This window comes from Uloborus diversus, chromosome 4 (genome assembly GCF_026930045.1).
Source record: "Uloborus diversus isolate 005 chromosome 4, Udiv.v.3.1, whole genome shotgun sequence".
Taxonomy (NCBI): Eukaryota; Metazoa; Arthropoda; class Arachnida; order Araneae; family Uloboridae; genus Uloborus; species Uloborus diversus.
This window is the reverse complement of record NC_072734.1, coordinates 19,927,487-19,948,896: the sequence shown is the minus strand read 5'-3', so window position 1 is coordinate 19,948,896 and position 21,410 is coordinate 19,927,487. Positions and strand designations below refer to the sequence as shown.

At 35.6% G+C, this 21,410-nt stretch overlaps 1 protein-coding gene across 1 annotated transcript in view; it reads right to left on the bottom strand.

Annotated features, from left to right (window-relative positions):
- The window catches only part of LOC129220392 (uncharacterized), a 45,988-nt gene extending 27,431 nt beyond the window's left edge, over window positions 1-18,557 (bottom strand). Inside the window, exons 1-2 of the mRNA XM_054854806.1 lie at window positions 18,427-18,557; window positions 3,041-3,163 (exon numbers count right to left, since the gene is read on the bottom strand). Coding sequence (XP_054710781.1) covers window positions 3,041-3,163; window positions 18,427-18,497 — 194 coding nt within the window. The 5' untranslated portion in view covers window positions 18,498-18,557. The remainder of the gene's footprint in view (window positions 1-3,040; window positions 3,164-18,426) is intronic.
- Window positions 18,558-21,410: the final 2,853 nt, after the last annotated feature.

The following is a 21,410-nucleotide window of genomic DNA, read 5'->3' as shown; positions in this document are numbered from 1 at the left end:
TATGGAATTCACTCCATTTACGGAACGGCGTACTGTATCGAAAATGGGAATCTGATGACGGCAAAACGTCTAGGTGGCAGTTACTACTTCCCCGATCAAGGATTTCAGATGTTCTGAAAGAAATACATAGTAGTGCGACTGGAGGACATTTTGGTGTCTTGAAAACCCTTAATAAAGTTCGGGAGCGCTTCTTCTGGTGCAAGGCGAAGGATGACGTGGAGAAGTGGTGCCATTCTTGTGACGCCTGTGCTGCTCGTAAAGGACCGAAGAAGAGAAGCAGAGGGAAGCTACATCTGTACAACGTTGGGGCTCCTTTCGAACGAATTGGGATCGACATCCTGGGTCCTCTACCAAGAACTGCTGATGGGAACAAATACGTTCTTGTTTCCATCGACTATTTCACGAAATGGCCCGAAGCGTATCCCATTCCAGATCAAGAAGCTACCACCGTAGCAGAGACTCTAGTCCAACATTGGATCTCGAGATATGGAACACCTTTGCAGATTCATTCCGACCAAGGGAGGAATTTCATCTCTGCTGTTTTTAAGGGCCTATGTCAAATTCTCGGAATTGAGAAAACTAGGACAACACCACTACACCCACAATCGGACGGCATGGTGGAGAGATTTAACCGCACAATCTTGAATAATCTCTCACTTATGGTCTCCAGAAATCAACAGGATTGGGACAAGAAGCTACCTTTGTTCCTGCTGGCCTACCGCAGTGCTGTCCACGAGACTACAGGATATGCCCCATCTCAGATGCTCTTCGGACGAGAGCTTCGGCTACCTTGTGATCTCGTCTTCGGTCGTCCTCCGGATGCGCCTGCATCGCCTGAGGAGTACATCCAGGATCTCCAGGCCCGGTTGGAAGACGTTCATAACTTCGCACGAGAGCGAATCAACATCGCGGCGGAGAAGATGAAGACAAGATACGACACAAGGTCTACTGGACATGAATTCAACGAAGGCGACAAGGTTTGGTTATGGAATCCCATCCGACGGAAAGGTCTGTCACCCAAATTGCAGTCGCATTGGGATGGACCCTACAAAGTCCTTAACCGACTGAATGACGTCGTAGTGAGGATCCAAAAATCACCTAATGCAAAACCTAGGGTTGTACATTATGATCGGTTAGCCCCATACTATGGCCATAGTTCATGAGTATTACTTAAACAACCATGGTTGATAACATAAAAGTTGTAGATAATTTTTTTTTGCTTTTAATGTTTAGTAATATTTCTTGTTATTATTGTGTTTCCTATGCATTATTGGTTATTATTTAATGTGTGTATTTGTGAACATGTGATAGAAGTTTGGCACCCTTTCTGGGGATTGTACTGCCCGGGACGTGCAGTCCTTAGGAAGGGGGCAATGTTACAAATCCTGTAAATAGTAATTATTGTAGTAACGTAACCTGTAAATAGTTTCCCGCAATGAATATACAACCCCTTAACATATGGCGAAAGGATACGACCCCCCTATTTCCTTTTTGTTCATTGATAAAATTTGATAACGGTCTATTTTTTTTTTCCAGAAGCGTGTGGAATATTTGAGAGATTTCTTTTCGGTGTTTATATAAACGGTTCGCTGGATAAAGAGTTAGTTTCGATTGATATTTCGAACTGAGAAGATTTTTGCTCTGTTTATAGCGAGGCATTTCGCTGTGTTGTTTTCGTATTTGGAAGTAAATACGTGTGTAAACGTTGAGTTTACGGTGTTGTGTGATAATTGCTTAATTGCTGATGAATAATTTAGCAGTTGTTGAAGATCTTTCCTGTACATAGTGTAAATAAATTTCCTGTGTTTTTATCAAGAACTGTGTCTTCATTTCAAGAAAGTGGAAGTCGCACCGAATCCGTTACAATAGTATAACTTGGAAACAAAAAACATTATTTTTATACTAGAAAGTCGCCCGTCAAGGTATGACGGGTGAAAATTGCTTTTACTCTTCTACATTTGAACAAAGTCAATGCCTGTTTGGTGATAGTTTGACATTTGATTTTTTAACCTCAACTCCAGTGGGTTGACCCTCAACTCCAGTGGATTAACCCTCAACTCCAGTGGATTAACCCTCAACTCCAGTGGATTAACCCTCAACTCCAGTGGATTAACCCCAACTCCAGTGGATTAACCCTCAACTCCAGTGGATCAACCCTTAACTCCAGTGGATTAACCCTTAACTCCAGTGGATTAACCCTTAACTCCAGTGGATTAACCCTTAACTCCAGTGGATTAACCCTTAACTCCAGTGGATAGCGTTCATAGTTCACCGCTTTTTCGTTTCTTCATTCCGCTGAAATGACACATTCTTACCAGTAAAACAGTTAAGTTACAGGATCGAGTTCAGCCTTGTTACAATAAAGCCTTTCCCTGAATGTTAAATATTACCAAAACATATTATCAAATTATCATGACGTGGCGCGAGTTTCATTGTTGAAACACGCGGGTTACTCGATCATCGGCTATTTATATGAGGATATCACCAGCAATCATGTAGCCCAAGGAAAATTTATGTACTAGAAACAAGTTTTCTGGGAATTTCATCCATTCGAAAACTGGGGAGTGGGAGAAGGAGTTTGTATTGTTGAATAAAGGAAAAACTTCCTGAGTTTTATTTTCGAGGCATTGAGAACAGTTACTTTGTTCTATTTTCTGGGTTTACGCCCTTCTAACGCTTAAATTATTTCAATTGAGGAAAATGTAAAAATCTTAACATTTTTGACCAACAGTCGTTGAAAGAAATTGCTTATTTTTATAACTTTTATCAAAATCTATGTATCTTTTTTTCTGTTCCGTGAAATTCGAGATAGACAGGTTCGGCTGAACTCAGACTTGAAAAGAATTTAAAAAATTGATATTTTGTCGGATGAATTTACACCAAGCTCACACTTTTCTGCATCAAAAAAAGGGGGTTCCCTGAAACCACAAAACACGTGTCTACAATTGGCGGCAAATTTTTGCATTTATTGCGTTGCCTTTGTTATGATTAAAACGCATGCTCAAATTTAAAAAAAAAAAAAAAAAGACAAAACGCTTACTTAAAGGCAAGACATATCTTCTCCTTTTCGACATCTTCATAAAGTAGATAAGTTCCTGGTTTTTGACATTCACGATTGAGTATCTCCGAGGCTTCTGAACGATTTAACACAACGGGGTCGATCCTATAAAAATATTTTATTCAGCAAAGCGTGATAGACTCGTTATAAACACAACAAAGGAAAATACTGAATTACATAAAGTAAGAAAAACAACTTTAAAAATAGCACAAATTTGCCAATGACAGCAGAGTACAGGCAAGACACTAACAAATTCTCATAACAATGAAAGAAAACTGATAACGTTTACCATAGTTAAAAAATGTCCACATTTGCACTAATTATGAACTGTAGAAAGTAATGAGTTTTACATGAGAGATGATTGGTGTTAATGTGTTTGCCCACATGAGGTATTTATGAGCCTTTAAACAACAAACTTGACCTGGTTCAAGACTGTACTGAGTGCCGGGGGGGGGGGCTTTACTATCACTTGCAGCGGGGAACCAAAGATGATTTTTTTTTCGGGAGGGGGTGGATACTTGCTCAGGAATCGTTTTTCTTCGATTGGAATCTTAATTTCCGGGGTTGGGGGAGAAGGGTCCCGGGGGGGGGGGGAGAAGGATCCAACTAAATATTCTTCAACCTAAATGCACCCAAGGTCGTCCATTTTACAGGCGCCAAGTGGGTTGCGGTACATGGGCTCTTTAAAAAAAACATTTATGAAATAATTAGCATTCTGTAACAAAGTCACTGAAGATTTTTACATTTCTCGACTTAAACTCAAACTGTTTTGTGCAGTTCTTTTTTATTTATATAAGTCCTATTTTTGTTGATTATCAAATGCTAAAAATTCATCTTCGATTTAATCTCGACAGAAGATCTGATTAATTCATCAAATTCCAATTTATCACACCGTAACGAAAGAAATAATTCAGTTTGTTCAGATTAATACAATTTTATTTTTGTCTACGAAACCAATTCAAATGATGGAACATGAAGTCTCAAATCTTGTTCTATTTTCAAACATTATTTTCATATATTTTTCTTTAAAAATAGCTGTATTGTAAGGCCAATACTAATATCTTCTTTCAAAAAAAGCCTTTCTGTTGAAAGTGTAATTCGCAGATTAGTGGTTTTAATATTTAAAGGTGTAGCAGAAAAAAGAGTCATAGAAAATCTATTGCAAAAGATAATATTTTACGTAGTGCTTTGTTATATTATCTTCATACAATATGGATGGTTACCTAAATGTACAAGAGAAAAAAAATTTAATGAGAAACTTGAGCTGAAGCATACCCTTCGTGTGACAGAAATTACAGGACAACTCGTCATTTATTTTTTACTTCCTTTTACTAAAGGAAGTATTGTATTCGCAAAAAAATTTCAAACGAAAATCGATCTTAATTTCCCCTTTACTCACCCACGAATGAATATTGAATTTTGTTTTCGACTCGACCAGACGTGGATAAGTGCCTAAGAACGTGTAGACACACGAAATATCCATAATGACGATTCCCGAGTTAATTACAACGAATTTTCTCGTGAAGTCTGTAGGTGCGGATGTGCGCATGTATGTCGCATAACTCAAGAACGGCATGTCCTAGAAAATTGAAATTCGGTACGTAGACTCCTAGAGGGATCTAGTTGTGCACCTCCCCTTTTGGCTGCATTCGGGTGTTTCTAAAGGGGTCTTTTGCACCTATTTAGGGGGAAATCATTGTTAATTTCGATGTAAACTCAAGTGGTGTTATAATTTGTCGGACACTTGGCGATATATCGCCAGTCTTTTGGTCGCCACGTTTTGTCGCCAACTTGGCGACAGATTTAGCGATCTTTTTAAAAAAATCTGTTTCAATTTGGCCACTGTTAGTGATATTTAGAGAGTAAACTACTGAATCACATTAAAATTGCCAGTAATGGACATTAAATTGGAGTAAAAGGAAGTCATGTGATGCACACATCAGCTCGTTTTTTAAAAGCAATAATCTATCCACATGCCCAGTGAAGAACGTTTCACACTGTATTTGATTTCTGAAGCACTTATACATATTTCAAAATTGAACGAGTCCTAAGCTCACTCAGCAACTGAAGGTCGTAACAAGTGGGTTAATGGTCGGGAAGAGAGCACCCCAGAGGGTAAGCCAATAAACAGGAACAACTCGAACCTCTTGGCTGGTATGAAATCTCGTCGCGCGAGCTTTCTCATTTCAGCAAGCAGTTAGCTTCCTTCCTTCAAAAAAAAAAAAAAAAAATCATGCTGCTAATTTCCGGTACGTTTATTTCAACACAGTATTAAGATGTTAGTGCTATACGCAAGGGCAGGCGCCCGGCGCTCACTTCCACTCAAGCTACCAAATATTGTCTTAATCTGTATTTAAAAGACCTATACGTCGAAAAAATTGCCCCAAAAGCCGGGGGGGGGGGCGATGAGAGGTCACGAGAGGTCACTGTGACCTTCCAAAAATTTCATCACTCTGCAATTTTTACTGACGTTTCCGCATAACTGGCATCATTCGGCAAAATTTATTACTCCGCGAAATTTGGAGTTCTTTAGGTAAATTGCGAATTTCCGCCCTCTCAAGAGTACAAGTTCGGGACGGCCTTGCCAGACCGACTATTTGAGCTCTTGAAATTCCGAAATAGATAATTCAAAGTGGTTTTTCTACCACGAAAATATTGTGGAAGGTGGTCGCTTAAACCTTATGTAGTGATTACACTACTTGTATGCAGCGGTGCGAAAAGCACACATAACCTCGCTTGTGACTTTTGTCATACTTAAATCAGTGGCGTACATAGCATGGGTGACACCCGGGGTGGTAATTTGGAGTGTCACCCCCCCCCCCTCAAACAAACGCAAAAAAAAGTTATTATATGTAAGCATGAAATTCATTCAATTTTCAGGCCAAGTACTGACAACATAAACCGAATCCTGAGCATAGTATGCACTCCATGATGTGAGGTGAAAAAGAGGAGGGTTCGGGGGGGCTTCCCTCCGAAAACTTTTCATATTTGCAGTCTTAAAAATGCATTTTAGCTTCATATTTTTCAGAAACTTGCAATATCATTCTGGGTGTCACCTCCTCCCCCCCAGACGGGTGACACCCGGGGCTCATATAGTCATCCCCTTTATGGCTCATATAGCCATATCTCCCTTTCCCTCCATATAAAAGCTATGAAACGGTGTAAAATTGAAGAAAATTAAGGGGCGCCATTTCCAAAAAGTGGGGCGTGACGAGGGAAAATGGCGGTCTTATTTGGATTCAGGGAGTCATTTTACATAAGATCGGCAAGGATTATGTCAGAAATATTTTGAAGGCTTTTTTTTTTTGGAACAATCACGATCGCTTATTGCATTCTTTTGTTGAGCAATCACGATTGCTTATTGTTCTCACTTGACAGTCCTTGATGTTGTGGTTCCTATTTCAGCTTGGACCAGGGGCCTCTGCAGCATCACCGCCAATCGGCGGCGGCGCGGCTCCTCTGGTCCTGAGCACTGTTCCCCGAAATCCACTTCTGCTGAGTGGTGGCGTCCATGTCCTACACACGCATGCTCATAATACACACACACACGCGCGCGCGCCTTTACACACATACATACGCCTACGTGCACACACGTAAGCCTACACACACTCTACTATACACACGTAACCACCCAGGATTAGGGACATCCTTAGGAGGGGGGGAGGGGAGCCGTTTCTAGAAACAATAACTCTAATGAGTAGGGTCCTGTCGCAACTCGTGATTGCGAAAAACATAATTTGAATTCAAAGTTTCAGAATTCAAATTAGAATTGATTGGGAGAAGAGGGTCACAGGTCTTTTTTTTAAACCGCGCAGTGCAATTTCTGCGTTGCTAGTTTATCGATTTTCACCTTTTCCTTTTCTCTGAAACTGACCGGAAACCATGACTAACGAAACCATTGCCAGTGACTCGTCAAAAATCACCTTCAACTGCAAAATATGTACTTTAGAAAAAAATGAGCTGGAAATCTATTTTGAAACTAGAGATAAAATGAAAATTTCTCGAAAAATCTAGTGTCACTGTAGCTTATTTGAAATCCGTCTCGGTCAACTGAAAAAGGTTCTTTCCTGGGGAAAAAAGGATTCTGTCACGATTCATGGAAATCGGCCGGCGATCCACGAAATGTTTCATCTTTAGATTGCATCACACTGTCGAAACAAAGCAAACAATGCATTTGAAATAATCCCCGGAATAATGGCATATCAAATTACATCAGAGTTTTTGGAATAATTGAGCATCTTTCGATATTTTTTGCTCAACAAGTAGGATTTAATTCTCCTAGCTTTTGTTCAGAAGGTCAATTTTTTTTTTTTTTTTGCATAAGAACTAATATTAAATTGAAAAAAAAAACCGATAAAGACCTCGAATTTGAGGATCGACTTCATAGTAAAAAAAATTCTCTGTTCAGAACAAAGAATTTAAATACAGTACAACCTCGTTTATTCGAACTAACTGAGTCCAAAGGCAATGCGGCTGAACGAAAACCCAGATAATTCGGGTAATATGGATACTAAGCGAAGTATACTCTTAAATAAGACAACTTATCTTTTATTACAGCAAAAATTATGCTTTGTAACAGAATTGCATAGGATTCTTACTAGCAAACACTTTATCACTAATAGTTCAGCTGCAGTGATGTAGAACTGACACTCCAAATACGCCATATTGTTTTTTAGAATGCTTTTATTTGTTGCACAACCTATGCAGAAGTCTTACATTTAATCAAAATAAAGAACGAATATTTGGCGCATTCAAAATTCCGTTCTTGTTATCATAACTCAGAATTATTACATAAGTGAACTTAAATTTCTTTTAACTCTACAAATTTGATCCGGACAAACCGGAAATCCGGGGGCCGAATAAACGAGGTTCCACTGCTTGTTAAAATTTTTGTACAACAAGGGAACACGGTAAAGAAAATATAAACAAAACTTTTAAGTTTTGCAAGTAACAAAAGTTGAATCAAAAGGGAAAATTGAACGTAGTTTTAAAAATTTTGCTTACTAAAATCAAATTTTATTTGCTCACAAATAGAAATTGGAAACAGATAATTTTATTATTATATTTTTTTAATATTGATCTTTCTCTCCTTGTCTACCAACAATAAAATCATTACGAATTGCTCAAATAAAGGCATATAATTTTATTTAAAATTTCCTAAGAAAAGGCTATTATTTCAGTTTTACGTAACTTCCAAACGAATTCCATTAAAAGCAGAAAATTGGTGCTTTCGATTGGCATCAATATTTTTAAGTAAAACCACCCAACTTTTCAAAAAAAAAAAAAAAAAAAAAAAGATCAAAATCGGTTTATTCGTTTAAAAGCCACGATGTCAATGACAAACACATCAAACTTGCATTTTTTTGCGTCCGGGGTTAAAAATTAAACTAGCAAGTTAATTTCTTTTGCGAATCCAAAAGAGCGCGTTATGCAGGCTTAAAATGCGACAAATATAAGATTGGAAAAACACAGGCGACCTCAAGAACGGCTAAGTGTCGGAGTCGAGATTGATACCGTCGCATTTGAAAAATTTAAGGCAAGCCATGTTAGCCAGCAAGTATATTTATGCAAAATTCTGCAATTCATTCCCACAATTTTGGCCAGCTTTTGAACAGCATGTTTTTAAATGCTATGACAACATATATCAGAATTTGCCATTGGGCAAAATTGTTATATTTCTTGCTGAGCTTCATTTTAACCAAACATAGCAGCCGGGAGATGATGAAAAATAAGCAAGTTCGACATAAAACGTAAAACACTTATTTGTCCAATAAGTAAGAATTACAAGTGGATGCGATTTTCTAATAAATTCACCAACAATTCTAAAATAACGACAAAAGCCTGTCAAACGTCATTGAAATGTTTTACGAATGACACGACCAATGGGTGTCTAGCATCTCTCCTGCCCTAACTCTATTTTTTGTACAGTAATACAAATCTTTCGTGCACTTCTGAATATAAAAGAAACACGTATAGTATTGCTCTGATAAGTTGACTTCCGAACCGCGAAGGCTTCAAAGAGCCCATTTGTTAAAACACCTACTCCCCAACTCCCTTGTCCTCACCTCACGTGAGAAAATCCCATTTGCGTAATGCGAACAATTATTGGCTTGGTGAGAAAAATAAGAATAACGGAAATCTAAAATTTTCCGGAGGAGTATATTGAACACCACCCCTCACCCTAACGCCATTAAAGGTGTCCTACAATTGCGTTTTTGTACTTAAATTTAAAAAAGAATTGGTAGTTTTCATCAACAATCTAAATAAAGAGACGAAGCTGCTCTGTTTTATAGCAATCCTTCCATCCATCGGTAAGAATAGCAAGCATATACTTGCATTTTGTGCTTCTGAAAATTATTTTCTCTTGACTTCTATTTTTTTTTCTTTTTACTTCCTTTTTCAAAAAAGGAAGTATTGTATTCGCGAAAAAAATTTCACTCAGAAATCAGCCTTAATTTCCATTTTTCTCACCCCCAAATGAATGTTGAGTTTTTTTTTCGACCCGATCACACGTGGATATATGCCTAGGAACGTACAGACACCCGAAATATCCATTTTGACGACCCCCCGGGTTAATTACAACGAAATTTCTCGTGACGTCCGTATGTGTGTGTATGTATCTCGCATAACTCAAAAACGGTATGTCCTAGAAAGTTGAAATTTGGTACGTAGACTCCTAGTGGGGTCTAGTTGTGCACCTTCCCTTTTGGTTGCATTCGGATGTTCCTAAGGGGGGTTTTGCCCCCTTTTTGAGGGGAAATCATTGTTAATTTCGATATTAACTCAAGTTGTGTTATAATTTGTCGGACACTTGGCGATATATCGCCAGTATTTTGGTCGCCAAGTTTTGTCGCCAACTTGGCGACAAATTTAACGATTTTTTTTAAATTTTAAATTTGGTTTCAATTTGGCCACTGTTGGTGATATTTAGAGAGTAAACAATTGAATCACATTAAAATTGCCAGTCGTGAGGAAATGACATTAAATTGGAGTAAAAGGAAGTCATGTGATGTCATCATCTCGTTAGATGATATATTCATGAAAATTTAGATCATAGTTCTGCGGAGGAAAAAAAGGTCATTCAAAAGCGAGATTTTCTGACTCATGAGAATCGAACACACAACCTTCGCTTAATTCGCATGGCGCTCTATCCGTGATAATGGGCTTCTCTCACGGGATGCTATACATTTATGAATAAATTATTTAAAAAATGAAAAACTGCCCCGTAGAAATATTCACAGTAGGTTTTTTTTCTCTCGAATAGTTAAAATTATTAACATGAATAATTCTGAGTTCTCTAATTGAATATCATGTAGGGGATGTGGGAGGGGGGTCTCACATCACCTACAATTACATCTTCAACCCGTAGGTTAAAACACTCCCATCATCTGATAACTTAGGTTAAGAAAAACTAAATGATAAACTAATCTTTTACCTGTGGCGAAATGAATGATCAGATTTTTATCTAATTGTTCAAAACTGATAAATCGGAATGGAATGCAGTTTTCTTAGCTTTTACAGATTGAACAAATATTACGATTGTTTATTATCCCATAAAAAAGAGAAAACTATTTTTATCTTTCAATACACAAAGTGAAAAGTTTTAGTTTGTAAATAATGAAAGATTTGGTTTTACGTATTCGAAATACAATATTACTAAAATTAAAGCAATAGTCTTCAAACTTTTCTTTAGAAAATTTAATAAAATTAAAATATCTATTTTTCCAAGGGAAGCGTTTTCTAGTAGAGATTTCGAAAATTACACAGGTGATCATAATGAACGCTCTGAAAATGATGATGAATTAACATTGTGCTGTGGGAGTAGTAAAATAAAATTTTGAAAATTAAATGCGTTGTAGAATCCGTAGAGTTAGCATTCAATAGTGAGTAAGTTAACCCCTTCAGCCGGAATTATGAAATACTTGACCAAAAATGTTTATATTTGGTACACAGTATACTATGGTAAAGGGTATCCTATAAACAAAATTTCAGATTTGTAGGAGAAAAATTAAAAGAGATATGTCACGTCCAATATTGCGGACTTATATTTTTGAAATTAATATTTCATATAAGAAAACGATAAAATACCAAACAAACTTCATTATAAAATGTTGTTTAAACAGTAATAAAACATAAGCGTTTGAAACGATTAATTAAAAATTATATATTTAAAAAAAAATCAGGAAAAAAACCTCGGTTTTCGGACGAGAATCCATGGTTAGAAAAATGAGCCGCTCTCTCTCTCCCAATCCTTTTTGTCAGTGTTGCCCATCCCAAAACGAAAAATTATTTCACAGATTATAATAAGCAGAGTGTAAAGAATCAACTACAAAAAAAATCAGGTAATTTAATTATTAAATGATTAGCAGCTGTTTAAATTGTATGTCCGGACACCAGGTCTGAAGGGGTTAATAGGGTCTTTAATAATATAACTTGTATGGGGCATTCATCAACTACGTAAGGGTCCCGAGGGGGTTGGAAAAATCTCTACATACCCTTACATTGGGGGGGGGGGGGCAAACCCTTTCTTACGTAATATTTTCCAAGACGATATGTTATGTTAGAAATCGCGCGGTCACAAGTGGCTCGGCAGAGATCATATTTCATTTGCGCCTAGAAGGTAAAAAACGTATTAGAATGAGCTGTTTTTTAGTTGTTTTACAAAGATAGAAAAGTGTAAAATATAAGCAAAAACCGCACTATGTATGGTCATGTTTTATTTTTAATTAGTATCGTATCACATAAAAAAACGTCGAAAAAATAATCTAAATTACAACTTTTTAGTAAATATTTCTTTGCACAAAAACGTTTAATTTAATAATAGCGAATTTAACAACGATTCCAGCGCTGCAAGATTCGTTATTTTGAAAAACGAAATTGAGTCTTAGTAAGAATTGGGGGCAGGCAGGGGCGTAGCTAAGGGGGGGGGGTTTGGGGACAAACCCCCCCCCCCCCCCCCCCCCCCCCCGAAAAGTTAGTCTCAAAAAAAAAAGAGAAAAAGAAGAGAGAAGAGAAAGAAAAAAAAAGAAAAGGAAAAAATTCCAAGCGATTATACATATATATATATATAAATATATATATATATATATAACAAGTAACCCCCCCCCGAAAGTCGGGTCTAGCTACGCCACTGGGGGCAGGGGTTTGAAAAATCTTATGTTCCCTTAGATGGGGAAGCGGGGGGGGGGGGGAGAATTGCCAAAATCATCCTTACGTAATTAATGAATGGCCCTTAGGTACATGTGTCCCCAATATGTCCTTAGGACATAAATTACAGATATGTATAGAATTAAATGCAAACAATCTTAGGTCAAATGCATTTTAGCATTAAACAAATCCAAAACAGTTCACAAATTTGTTTCACATTGATGAAAAATAACTTGACGAAAAGGTTGATATTGAGACAGAAGCATATTTATTCCAACCAAATAATTGGAATCAAATTTAAGAGAATTACTACCCTTTGCCTAGCAGTCAACTAGACCTGAATGTAGCGGGTTTTGCAATGCTTAATTGTACGTAATTTAAATTTTTTACTTTTGTGTAGTAATTGACTATAGAGGAAATAACGTTATAGTAATCAGATTTTTAACGCTTCCACAATATAGGGCAGAGCGAAAAATTGAAATTTGGAAATAAGATTCGGCGCGGAACATAAAAGTTGTCTCTTGACCATGATATTACACAAGCAAAAAGTTTAATTTCAATTAATATTTCCCGGTGATCCAAGGAACTTAAAAATAGCCGAACCCCGACATTTATGCGAGTTTTGAGTTTAAAAAAATATTGTGATTTAAAGAATCGATTTTTTAAGGCAAGAAGATTGAAAATAGAAGAATTATTACAAAGTAGTCCAATATTCAAGTAAATTTATGACAGTGTTTGAATTATTTTATTAGACTAAGAATTCTTTACCTTTGCGAGTTAGTTCTAGAGTAGATGATGAGGCATTTGTGAACACAACATCTTGGGCCACATGTGAACAGTTCCCATAGTGCAGGATAAGTGTTGAAAAATTTATAAATGTTTATAATTATGATTTTTCTATTATATGTTTGTAACTTTATTAACTATTTATTTGTTGTTCTCATTTATTATTTTACAAAAAAAATTTGTTATTAAATAGGGCCAACAATTCAGTGTTGTATAATAGTTGCAGGAAATAAAAGGACAAAATATTTTCATTTAATTAAAAACTGAAGTTTAAAATCATTTCAAAATAAATAACACTATTGCTTTGTATCTTATTGTTTTTGTATCTTGTAAATAATACTCTATAACGCTTAAAAGCAACGTATAATAATTGTCTTTAAATAATAAAATACCCTTTGTACTCTGTATTCTTATAAGTTTTTTTCGTGTCTATCCAGTAATCAGAACACGCTACGAGAGTTTTAAAATTTGACAATGAGCAGAGTTATATATTTGGGAAAAAATATTTTCTTAGTGACACATTTACTGTCCGATTACAACCGACGCAGTATATGTGACAAACTCTTCAATGAAACTGGTATATACGTATGTACAGTGAAACCTGTGTATAACGATACTGTCTATAACGAAAACCTGTCTATAACAATATTTATTTTTATTTTTTTTTTTTTTTGGCACCAGCAAAATGTCAGCATGAATAATCAAACTGTCTATAACGATAACCTGTCTATTACGATTTTTTTTTAGGTTCCAACAGTATCGTTGTAGACAGATTTTACTGTATTTAGTTTCATATTAAAATGTTTTTCTTCGAAATATGATGTTGTCCTGCATTTTTTGATCGCGTCCCTGTAGGGGCACATATGAACAGTTGAAGACAAGTTTTTTAAAAATACCATATGGAATTTTTTTTTTACAAATATATCAAAACATTTTATGACACAAAAATAAGACTATTCAATCATGGGGTCATTTTTGAACAGAGAAAGTGATAATATATTTTTTTTTTTAAATAATGAAAAAAAGTTCACATATGCTCCCCATTCCTCTATATTTAAAACAAAAATGTAGTCAATGATTTTTAACTATTTATAGTAATCTGAAATATGTGCCCCTACTATCGGTATGGTACAATGTAAAGTTATAATTTACAAATTTGAATCAACATCTTATTGCGGGGGGGGGGGGGACTAGAAATAGGGTAGAACTACAACAATATTCAATATTCTAGTCAACAGTATGCAGGAAGAAAGGATAGTTAACTTTTTCTCAATTAAGTTTACCGCCTCACAATGTTAGCATTTAGCAAACTGCAAAACATTTTTAACACTTCGCTCGCAAAATGTAAACAAATAGCGTTGCTTCACGAGAAAAAACTTATTTCGACAATGCTTGATTTTAGGAGCCCTTGTGTCTCTTGTCTTCAATCGTTTTGAATTAAATTCGTCCGAAGACGATATCGACAATCCTGAGGTGGACTATAGTATTGGTTCAATATTCGAGGGAATCATGCCAATACTTTTCAAGTTCAATTTTTTCTGCTCCAGTTTTCTTGGGTATTTTATGTTTATTGAACAAATTATCTTTTTTTTTCGGTTTAAGATAAATACCGTTGAGAATCAAAAGAAAACAGTCACATGGATACATCAGGCGAATACGGAGGATGATCGAGGACACAAATCTATTTTGTGTTTCCGAAACGGAAAACTGCAATGAAAGAAACATTTTACGATGAGTTAAATAATCGTATTTTGAATAAATATTAGCTTCAAAATATATTACCATGCATATTTTATTCTATTACTAAAAAATTCGGTTATTTTTAGGTCACACAGTGTCAACATCGACATTACATTTGTCTTTACATTATCTTACCAAAGCAAATTAAATTTTTTATCTAAACAGTTTTCTTTTTAGAATTGCATATTCAATAACAGACTGCCAATAAACAACCGTAAAAGTTGACTTTAACTCTTGACTTCACGTTTCCTTCTGTCTAGATCACTTCTACAAGGAAGGATAAATGCTTCCTGAAAACAAATATGAAATCGATCTGAGATTAATTTTGTTACTAATTGAAACAAAGTCTTAACCGTCACAATTTGTTTTAGTTTCCTGATCCGAAAATGGAAGTTCTGACTAGCGATAAAATATATATGAATTATAGCTTTATTTTCTTGCATATGACGGTTTTTAGAACTTCGAAATGGAGTGGTTTTTCATTTCAATTTGAACAGCAATTCTCAGTTTTAAATGCGTAGTTTGGAGTTCTAACCACGCATTTCATTTTAATGCAAATAAAATTATTCAGCAGTTCTGAATCTCCTGTAGCGCGCTAAAGTGACCTTATATTCAACGTATACCCACACTGCCGTGGGCCAGTAAAGGGCTGTAACTGCAAATTTCTCATTTTAATCAATTTATTAACAATTTTGTTATATATTCTACGTAAGCTTTATTGCGCAAGCTTCCGTATTTGATTTCCGTAAAAAAAAAAAAAAAAAAAAAAAAAACTTCCAAAACTTTCTTATTATTATTAATGGGGTCGTTTCCAAAATTTTAGAAGTATTTTTTTCTGAAAGAGCATGCTTAAAAGCAAAGGGTCTGACCATTTTTTAAATAATTTGACTAAATGATGAAATGCCATTTACTGTTACTATTCAGAAGAGCACAATATTCAATTCGCATCTTTACTCACGTATACTGGCAACGATATGGTTGATAGCATGCGTATAAGCAATTTTTAATTAGCTTCTTGGTTAACAAACGTGGAAACGTAGTGAAAAATACGCCAAAGGACATCATTTGTGACGTCATAAAGACCACGCCTTGTTTGAAAGATTGGACATTTTAAAAAATTAAAAAATAATTGTTGGGAAAATGAAAGTATTTTCTGTGACTTTTGACTGAAGGAAAGAGCCCCATTCAAAAAGCGCGTTTCTTCAAATATCTAGAATTCTTTTCCGCAGGTACTACCACTTACCTGCCCACGGTTACAAACATTTGTCAATCAATAAACATGAAGGGTAAATGACTAGTTATGGACCTCCAACCAGAAATGGGCAGGTTTGTCTTGTATTGTAAATACAAAGTTTGTAATCGATGTTCCAGGAGCATCATCAGTGCATAACTTCTTTCAAAAACACCCCCACCACATTTTTTCCTAACATTCGTTTATATCTAGTGTGACTAAGCAATTTTTCGAAAATGCGTTCCACAATTTCAGGCGAACTTTGATGATAATAGGGGGCTCGGGAGCCTACCCTCGGTTTTTATTTTGACATTGATGTCCTGAAAACAAATTTTAGACGATCTTCGATTGGGTTGGAATGGGAAAGGGGGGGGGGGGGGGGGCGAGGAGAAGTGAAATTTAGCATGGAGAGTCTACTTTTTTCTCTCTAGGAAAAAAGTTTTGGGGTTTTTCAGATTACTTTTTTTTGAACCAACGTTTCGAGGGGGAGGGGGGGATCACCCATATCTACGCCACTAGGGGGGGAGGCATGATGAAGTATTTTGGGTTGTGGATACCATAAGTTTCTGAAATAACTTGGATGCATTAATAAGGCACCTAATAGAGCATAAACGTGTAAGCAATGAAAGGAAGTAGCATTTCAAGTATTTACTTTTTTAAATGATTAATTAGTTGAAAAAAGGATTACTTCAACCGTTTACATTTTATTCTTGAGATATTTGAAGAAAATGTGGATGGATTAAATTGTCGACGGTTTAGACGGGGACCCTAATGACATTGCCCTTTTATCCGCCCCTAGGAGTAGGGTTTTCTAATTTAAATTAAAAATATCCTAAATTAAAGACTTTAATTGTAATATTTTTCAAAGTACCGTCCCTCACGATTAGTTTTGTCAACACCTTCCACAAAACTTGACACGTTTCTAAGCAAACACTCATTCATGAATTACTCGACACAATTTTCTTATTAACCATTTAACGTATTCACTATGTTTGACACGTGCGGACGTTACCGCCAAATTCGCACATGCCCGTGCCTCACGCGGGGCGGAGCGTTCTTGCACCGCGAGTTATTTTATTTCGAATACCCGTCTGAGTTCCGTTCTAAAGTAGATCGACTAGATTATCACTAAATTTGTTTACCATAGGTGGCACAACTATGCAGCATTTTTCTTGAGTATTTTGTGTGTGTGTGTGTGTAACGAAGTTTTTGGTGTGAAAAGGGTAATGTACAAATTCGTATCGCAAACTGAATTTTTAGCAATTCTTATGCTTTTAAGTATGACAGTTTGATTTTAATATTTGAAATTAAAACAAAAATGCAATGAAAGAGTTTAAAATTTGTATGATATTTTTTTATTACTTTCAACCCCCTCCATTCATTCACTTCCTACTGAAATTGCAGAAAAAAACTTACACTGTACCTATAAAAATATTTGTCAAAAAAAACCCCCTTTTTTTTCGAAAAAAGTGGAAGAAATCAAACTGATTTAATGCAGGGGTTCAAAGGGCTCTGCCTCCCCCCTCGAACACTGACATGAGGTCACGCTCCCCTCCCCCGCACGTATGTAATAAAAACAGTACAGTAGAAAATAGCCGATTGGAATCGCTAAAACTACTTTATAAGCAAAAATCCAGATATAATTTACATTACTGCACAAAACTTCATTTTGAACATATTACTACTATAACATATGAAATCGAAAAAACAAAGAACTATAAAAAAAAAAAAAATCATTTTTTAGGTATTTAGTATCTAGGTGGAAGTTAACGAGCACGGTTCCCCCCCCCCCTCCGATTATGCATTTTCACAACACTAAAGGAGAGGGCTGACACTTATTTAATATTCACATATGACCACATCAGTGTATAAATCATTGTTTTACATTTACTATACTTTGAATACCCCCAGGTCTCCCTTCAAATTCTTCTACGCTCCCCAGATTGAGAACCTATGCTTTAAGAAAGCGGTTCTAACTTGGAGGTACTACCCCAAAGGGATTTTCTAAGGGTTAAAATAAGTACCAGGAATGGGAGATTGTTCGGTCAGAAACAAAATTATTAAAAAGCATGTGTATCAAATCTACTTAATCGATAATAATTAGTGATCGATATAAAAAGATAAACTTGGAGCTTGACTTACGATGCACACTGGCCGAAACAATAATAAACAAATCGTTACACCGAAGCATCGTCATAATATCAGCTGTCTGACGGACGACTACTTGATTTTGTAACAAGCTGCTGAGAAACAGGTGTTGTCTCATATGAATGATTAAAATTATTATTTGTTTTCGTAATTTAAATGGTAGGTAATTTATAGGTAATTTACTTTCAGAATAAAAGTTTTTTTTTTTGGGGGGGGGGGGGGTAATTGATAATATATTACCCGCTTTGTGGGAAAAGCCATAAAAAAGGTTGGGAACCACTGTTTCAAGGGGTTAAAAACATAATTGTCATCTCACCTGGACCACTGCTCTTTCTTCTTGCCGTGGAATCTCAACCTTCCGCCGCCGCACGATACCGCAATCCCCATCGGCCCATGTGTTCGTCCTTCAACATCCGGGAAGGATTAAAAGCCGCTCTCCTCCGCGCCGACAGGTGGCGCAACTGCTGCTCCGCGGAACGGTTTCGATTCCTGCTTTCGGCGCATTTTTCTGCAGAACTAGCTCCGAACCGAACCCCAAGGCTTTGGAAGGGTCTTTACCCAGAGAAAACGAGTCGTTGATAAATATTTGTGAGCTCGTTCGAGTCATTAAACTTTCAGTGATGAGGGAAACTAGTTTGGAAATGCAATAAACAATTTTCGTTAGGTATTTTATGTGTTTTTATTTAATTATGTGTTAATAACTAGGGGTGCCCAGCTAAAGGGGGGAGGAAGGGAGGATCATGGCGCAGACTGCGCCATTGAAATTTTTAGGAGAGTGTTTTTTTTTTCTTTTTTGGCGGGGAGGGGAGGGTACCGTGAAAAAAAAACGGCCAGGGGCAGATTTACTGGGGGAGGGGATTTGGGGCACTTGCCCAGAGCCCCCCCCCCCCCAACTAGTAAGGGTTTCCCAAAATGCCATTTAATTTTTTGAGTGAATTGCATTTTTAGAACAAATTTTTCCATAGATTCACTTATAATGCATTCATTTATACATATATACATACATATGTATATGTGTATTAGATTTTGATTCATCCTAATTAATATTAACTTAAATTATGCAGAACTGAGGAATCAAAATTTCAAATTTTCATAATTTCTTTCAACTATTTATAATTTAATAATTTAAATTTGTGCATATAACATAGTTTTAATTCTTCGCTCCCCCAAGCACGCTATTTCCATTTTTTCCAGGTGGGGGGGGGGGGGCGACAAAGGACGTGTACTCAATTCAACTTTTGTCGAAAAACATATAATACCATGCCTTCTAATAGTAAAAAGTAAAAGCATTAATTTTTCAAAGCCCTTAAATGACGGTCTTGCGTTCCCCATCTCTCCCCTCTCTACGCCAGTGGTCCGCTCCACCCACCCCCGCCAGCGCTCTTTAAAATAGCTATTTGCATCATTCATCTGAATTTCTTTTGATGTGCAAGTACATCGATTTTTCGAATTATTGAAATTAAAATTAAAATTTCCAACCGAGCCAATGGGGTTTGCGTTTCGAGATGCTATGTATTGAAGCAATGAGTTAAAAAATAAAAATTTAAAAAAAAAAAAAAAAAAAAAAAAAACTGAATATACAGATTTTTTTCTACAAAACAAAGAAATTGTCTCTTTATTTTTCGCCGAAAGTGGTGCAAATAATGTTTAAAATTATGGCTTACTTATGAAGTTTGATCAAGTAGTTACAGTGTTCCCACAAAAAAAAAAAAAAACATGTTTGAGGAATAATATAAATGGTGCTTGCTGCAGAAAAATATTTATACTTGGTTTTGAAGTGTAACTTTGAAATTAGTTTCCTATTCGAATTTTGGGCAGATTTTTTAAAAAGCTGATGTTGAGAAATAAATAAACACTTATGTGTAAAAAATTAAAAATATATACAAAAAAGTAAAAGAAAAACACAAATTATAAGTTCTCATGTTTTTTGCTAAAGATACATAATTAAAGTAACGCTGTTTGCAATCAGCAGTATATATTTTTTACAAAACTTTAAATTGGATAAGCATTTTATACATTTTTAGAGCATATTAAATAAAATATGTGAAAGAGTTTCCTTGATTTTTTAATGCAGTTAATCACAGAATATCTTCTACCAAATATGTAATTATGTGTATTTTTAAATAATTGAATTTTAATGCGTAATTAGTTCACTGTATTTTTATTACTCCTCTGGAGTCTCTTGACATGTTCATGAATAAATCTTTATATATTAATAGGCAAACCGCTTTCTTTTGGTACCATTTTCTTCTCTGTTTGTGAATCGATTTTCTTCATTATTTTTTTGTTTAGTAGCTATTGCCGAGTTTTAGAGTCATCAATTAAAGTTATTGAAATCGGACGCTAATTAACGGAGATATTAATTAAAAACGCATTTTCGTCCTAAATGGCTCTTTCTTGGATACTTGGAAAGTCTGAGTGAGAACGTAAACGACCCATGCCTTCTGCTAAAGGGAAATTTAGAGGGTTGGAAAAAAAGAATATAGATGCCAGCAGATATAAAATATGAAGATTAGTAATGTTTCAGGCTTTTTTTCTTCTGCAAAATAGAACAGGGTTGGTATGCTCTTGATGAAAAGGGCTTAGGAAAAAAACTTCATTTTTAAATGATTGAAAAAGTAATGAAACCTTATCTAGTGCTTGAATTCCTTAGGCATTCGTTGAATTGTGCATATATTTGTGTGTGTGTGTGTGTGTTTTTAAACATTTCATCAATGCAATTTTCAATTTTCTTAATATGTGTCAATATGTTTAACACGTGCATCACAGAAGATCGTCCACCGCGCCTGAGATGTCAATCCTTTTGCATCTTATAAATATTTTAATATTTTTGACAGTCGGAAATTATTTTGACACATGCTGACTTATATTAGCGTATTTTATGTTTTATTTTTAAAAAATATTTTATTTTTGAAATCATGCCAACATTGAACTCGCATTTTGCGGAAACTCGCTTCTCATCTTTCAAATTTCAATCCTTTTGCATCTCGTAAATTATGTAATATATTTGACAATCGGAAGTTGTTTTGACATATGCAACCCAAGGGGGAGGGGGATTAGCTTATTTTATGTTTCATTTCAATATATCATTACACTGTTTTTGGGATGTTTCGCGAAAAATTACTTCCAGTGTTTGAGATTTCAACCCATTGCATCTTGTAAGTACTTCAGTTTTTTTAACAATTGGAATGTTTTATTTGAAAAAAAATACTAAACTTAAACAAATGAACTCTGAGTATTTTAATTTAATGTTTGGCTTGAAATGCAATAGTTTTTGAAAAGTTTAATTTGCATTCATCA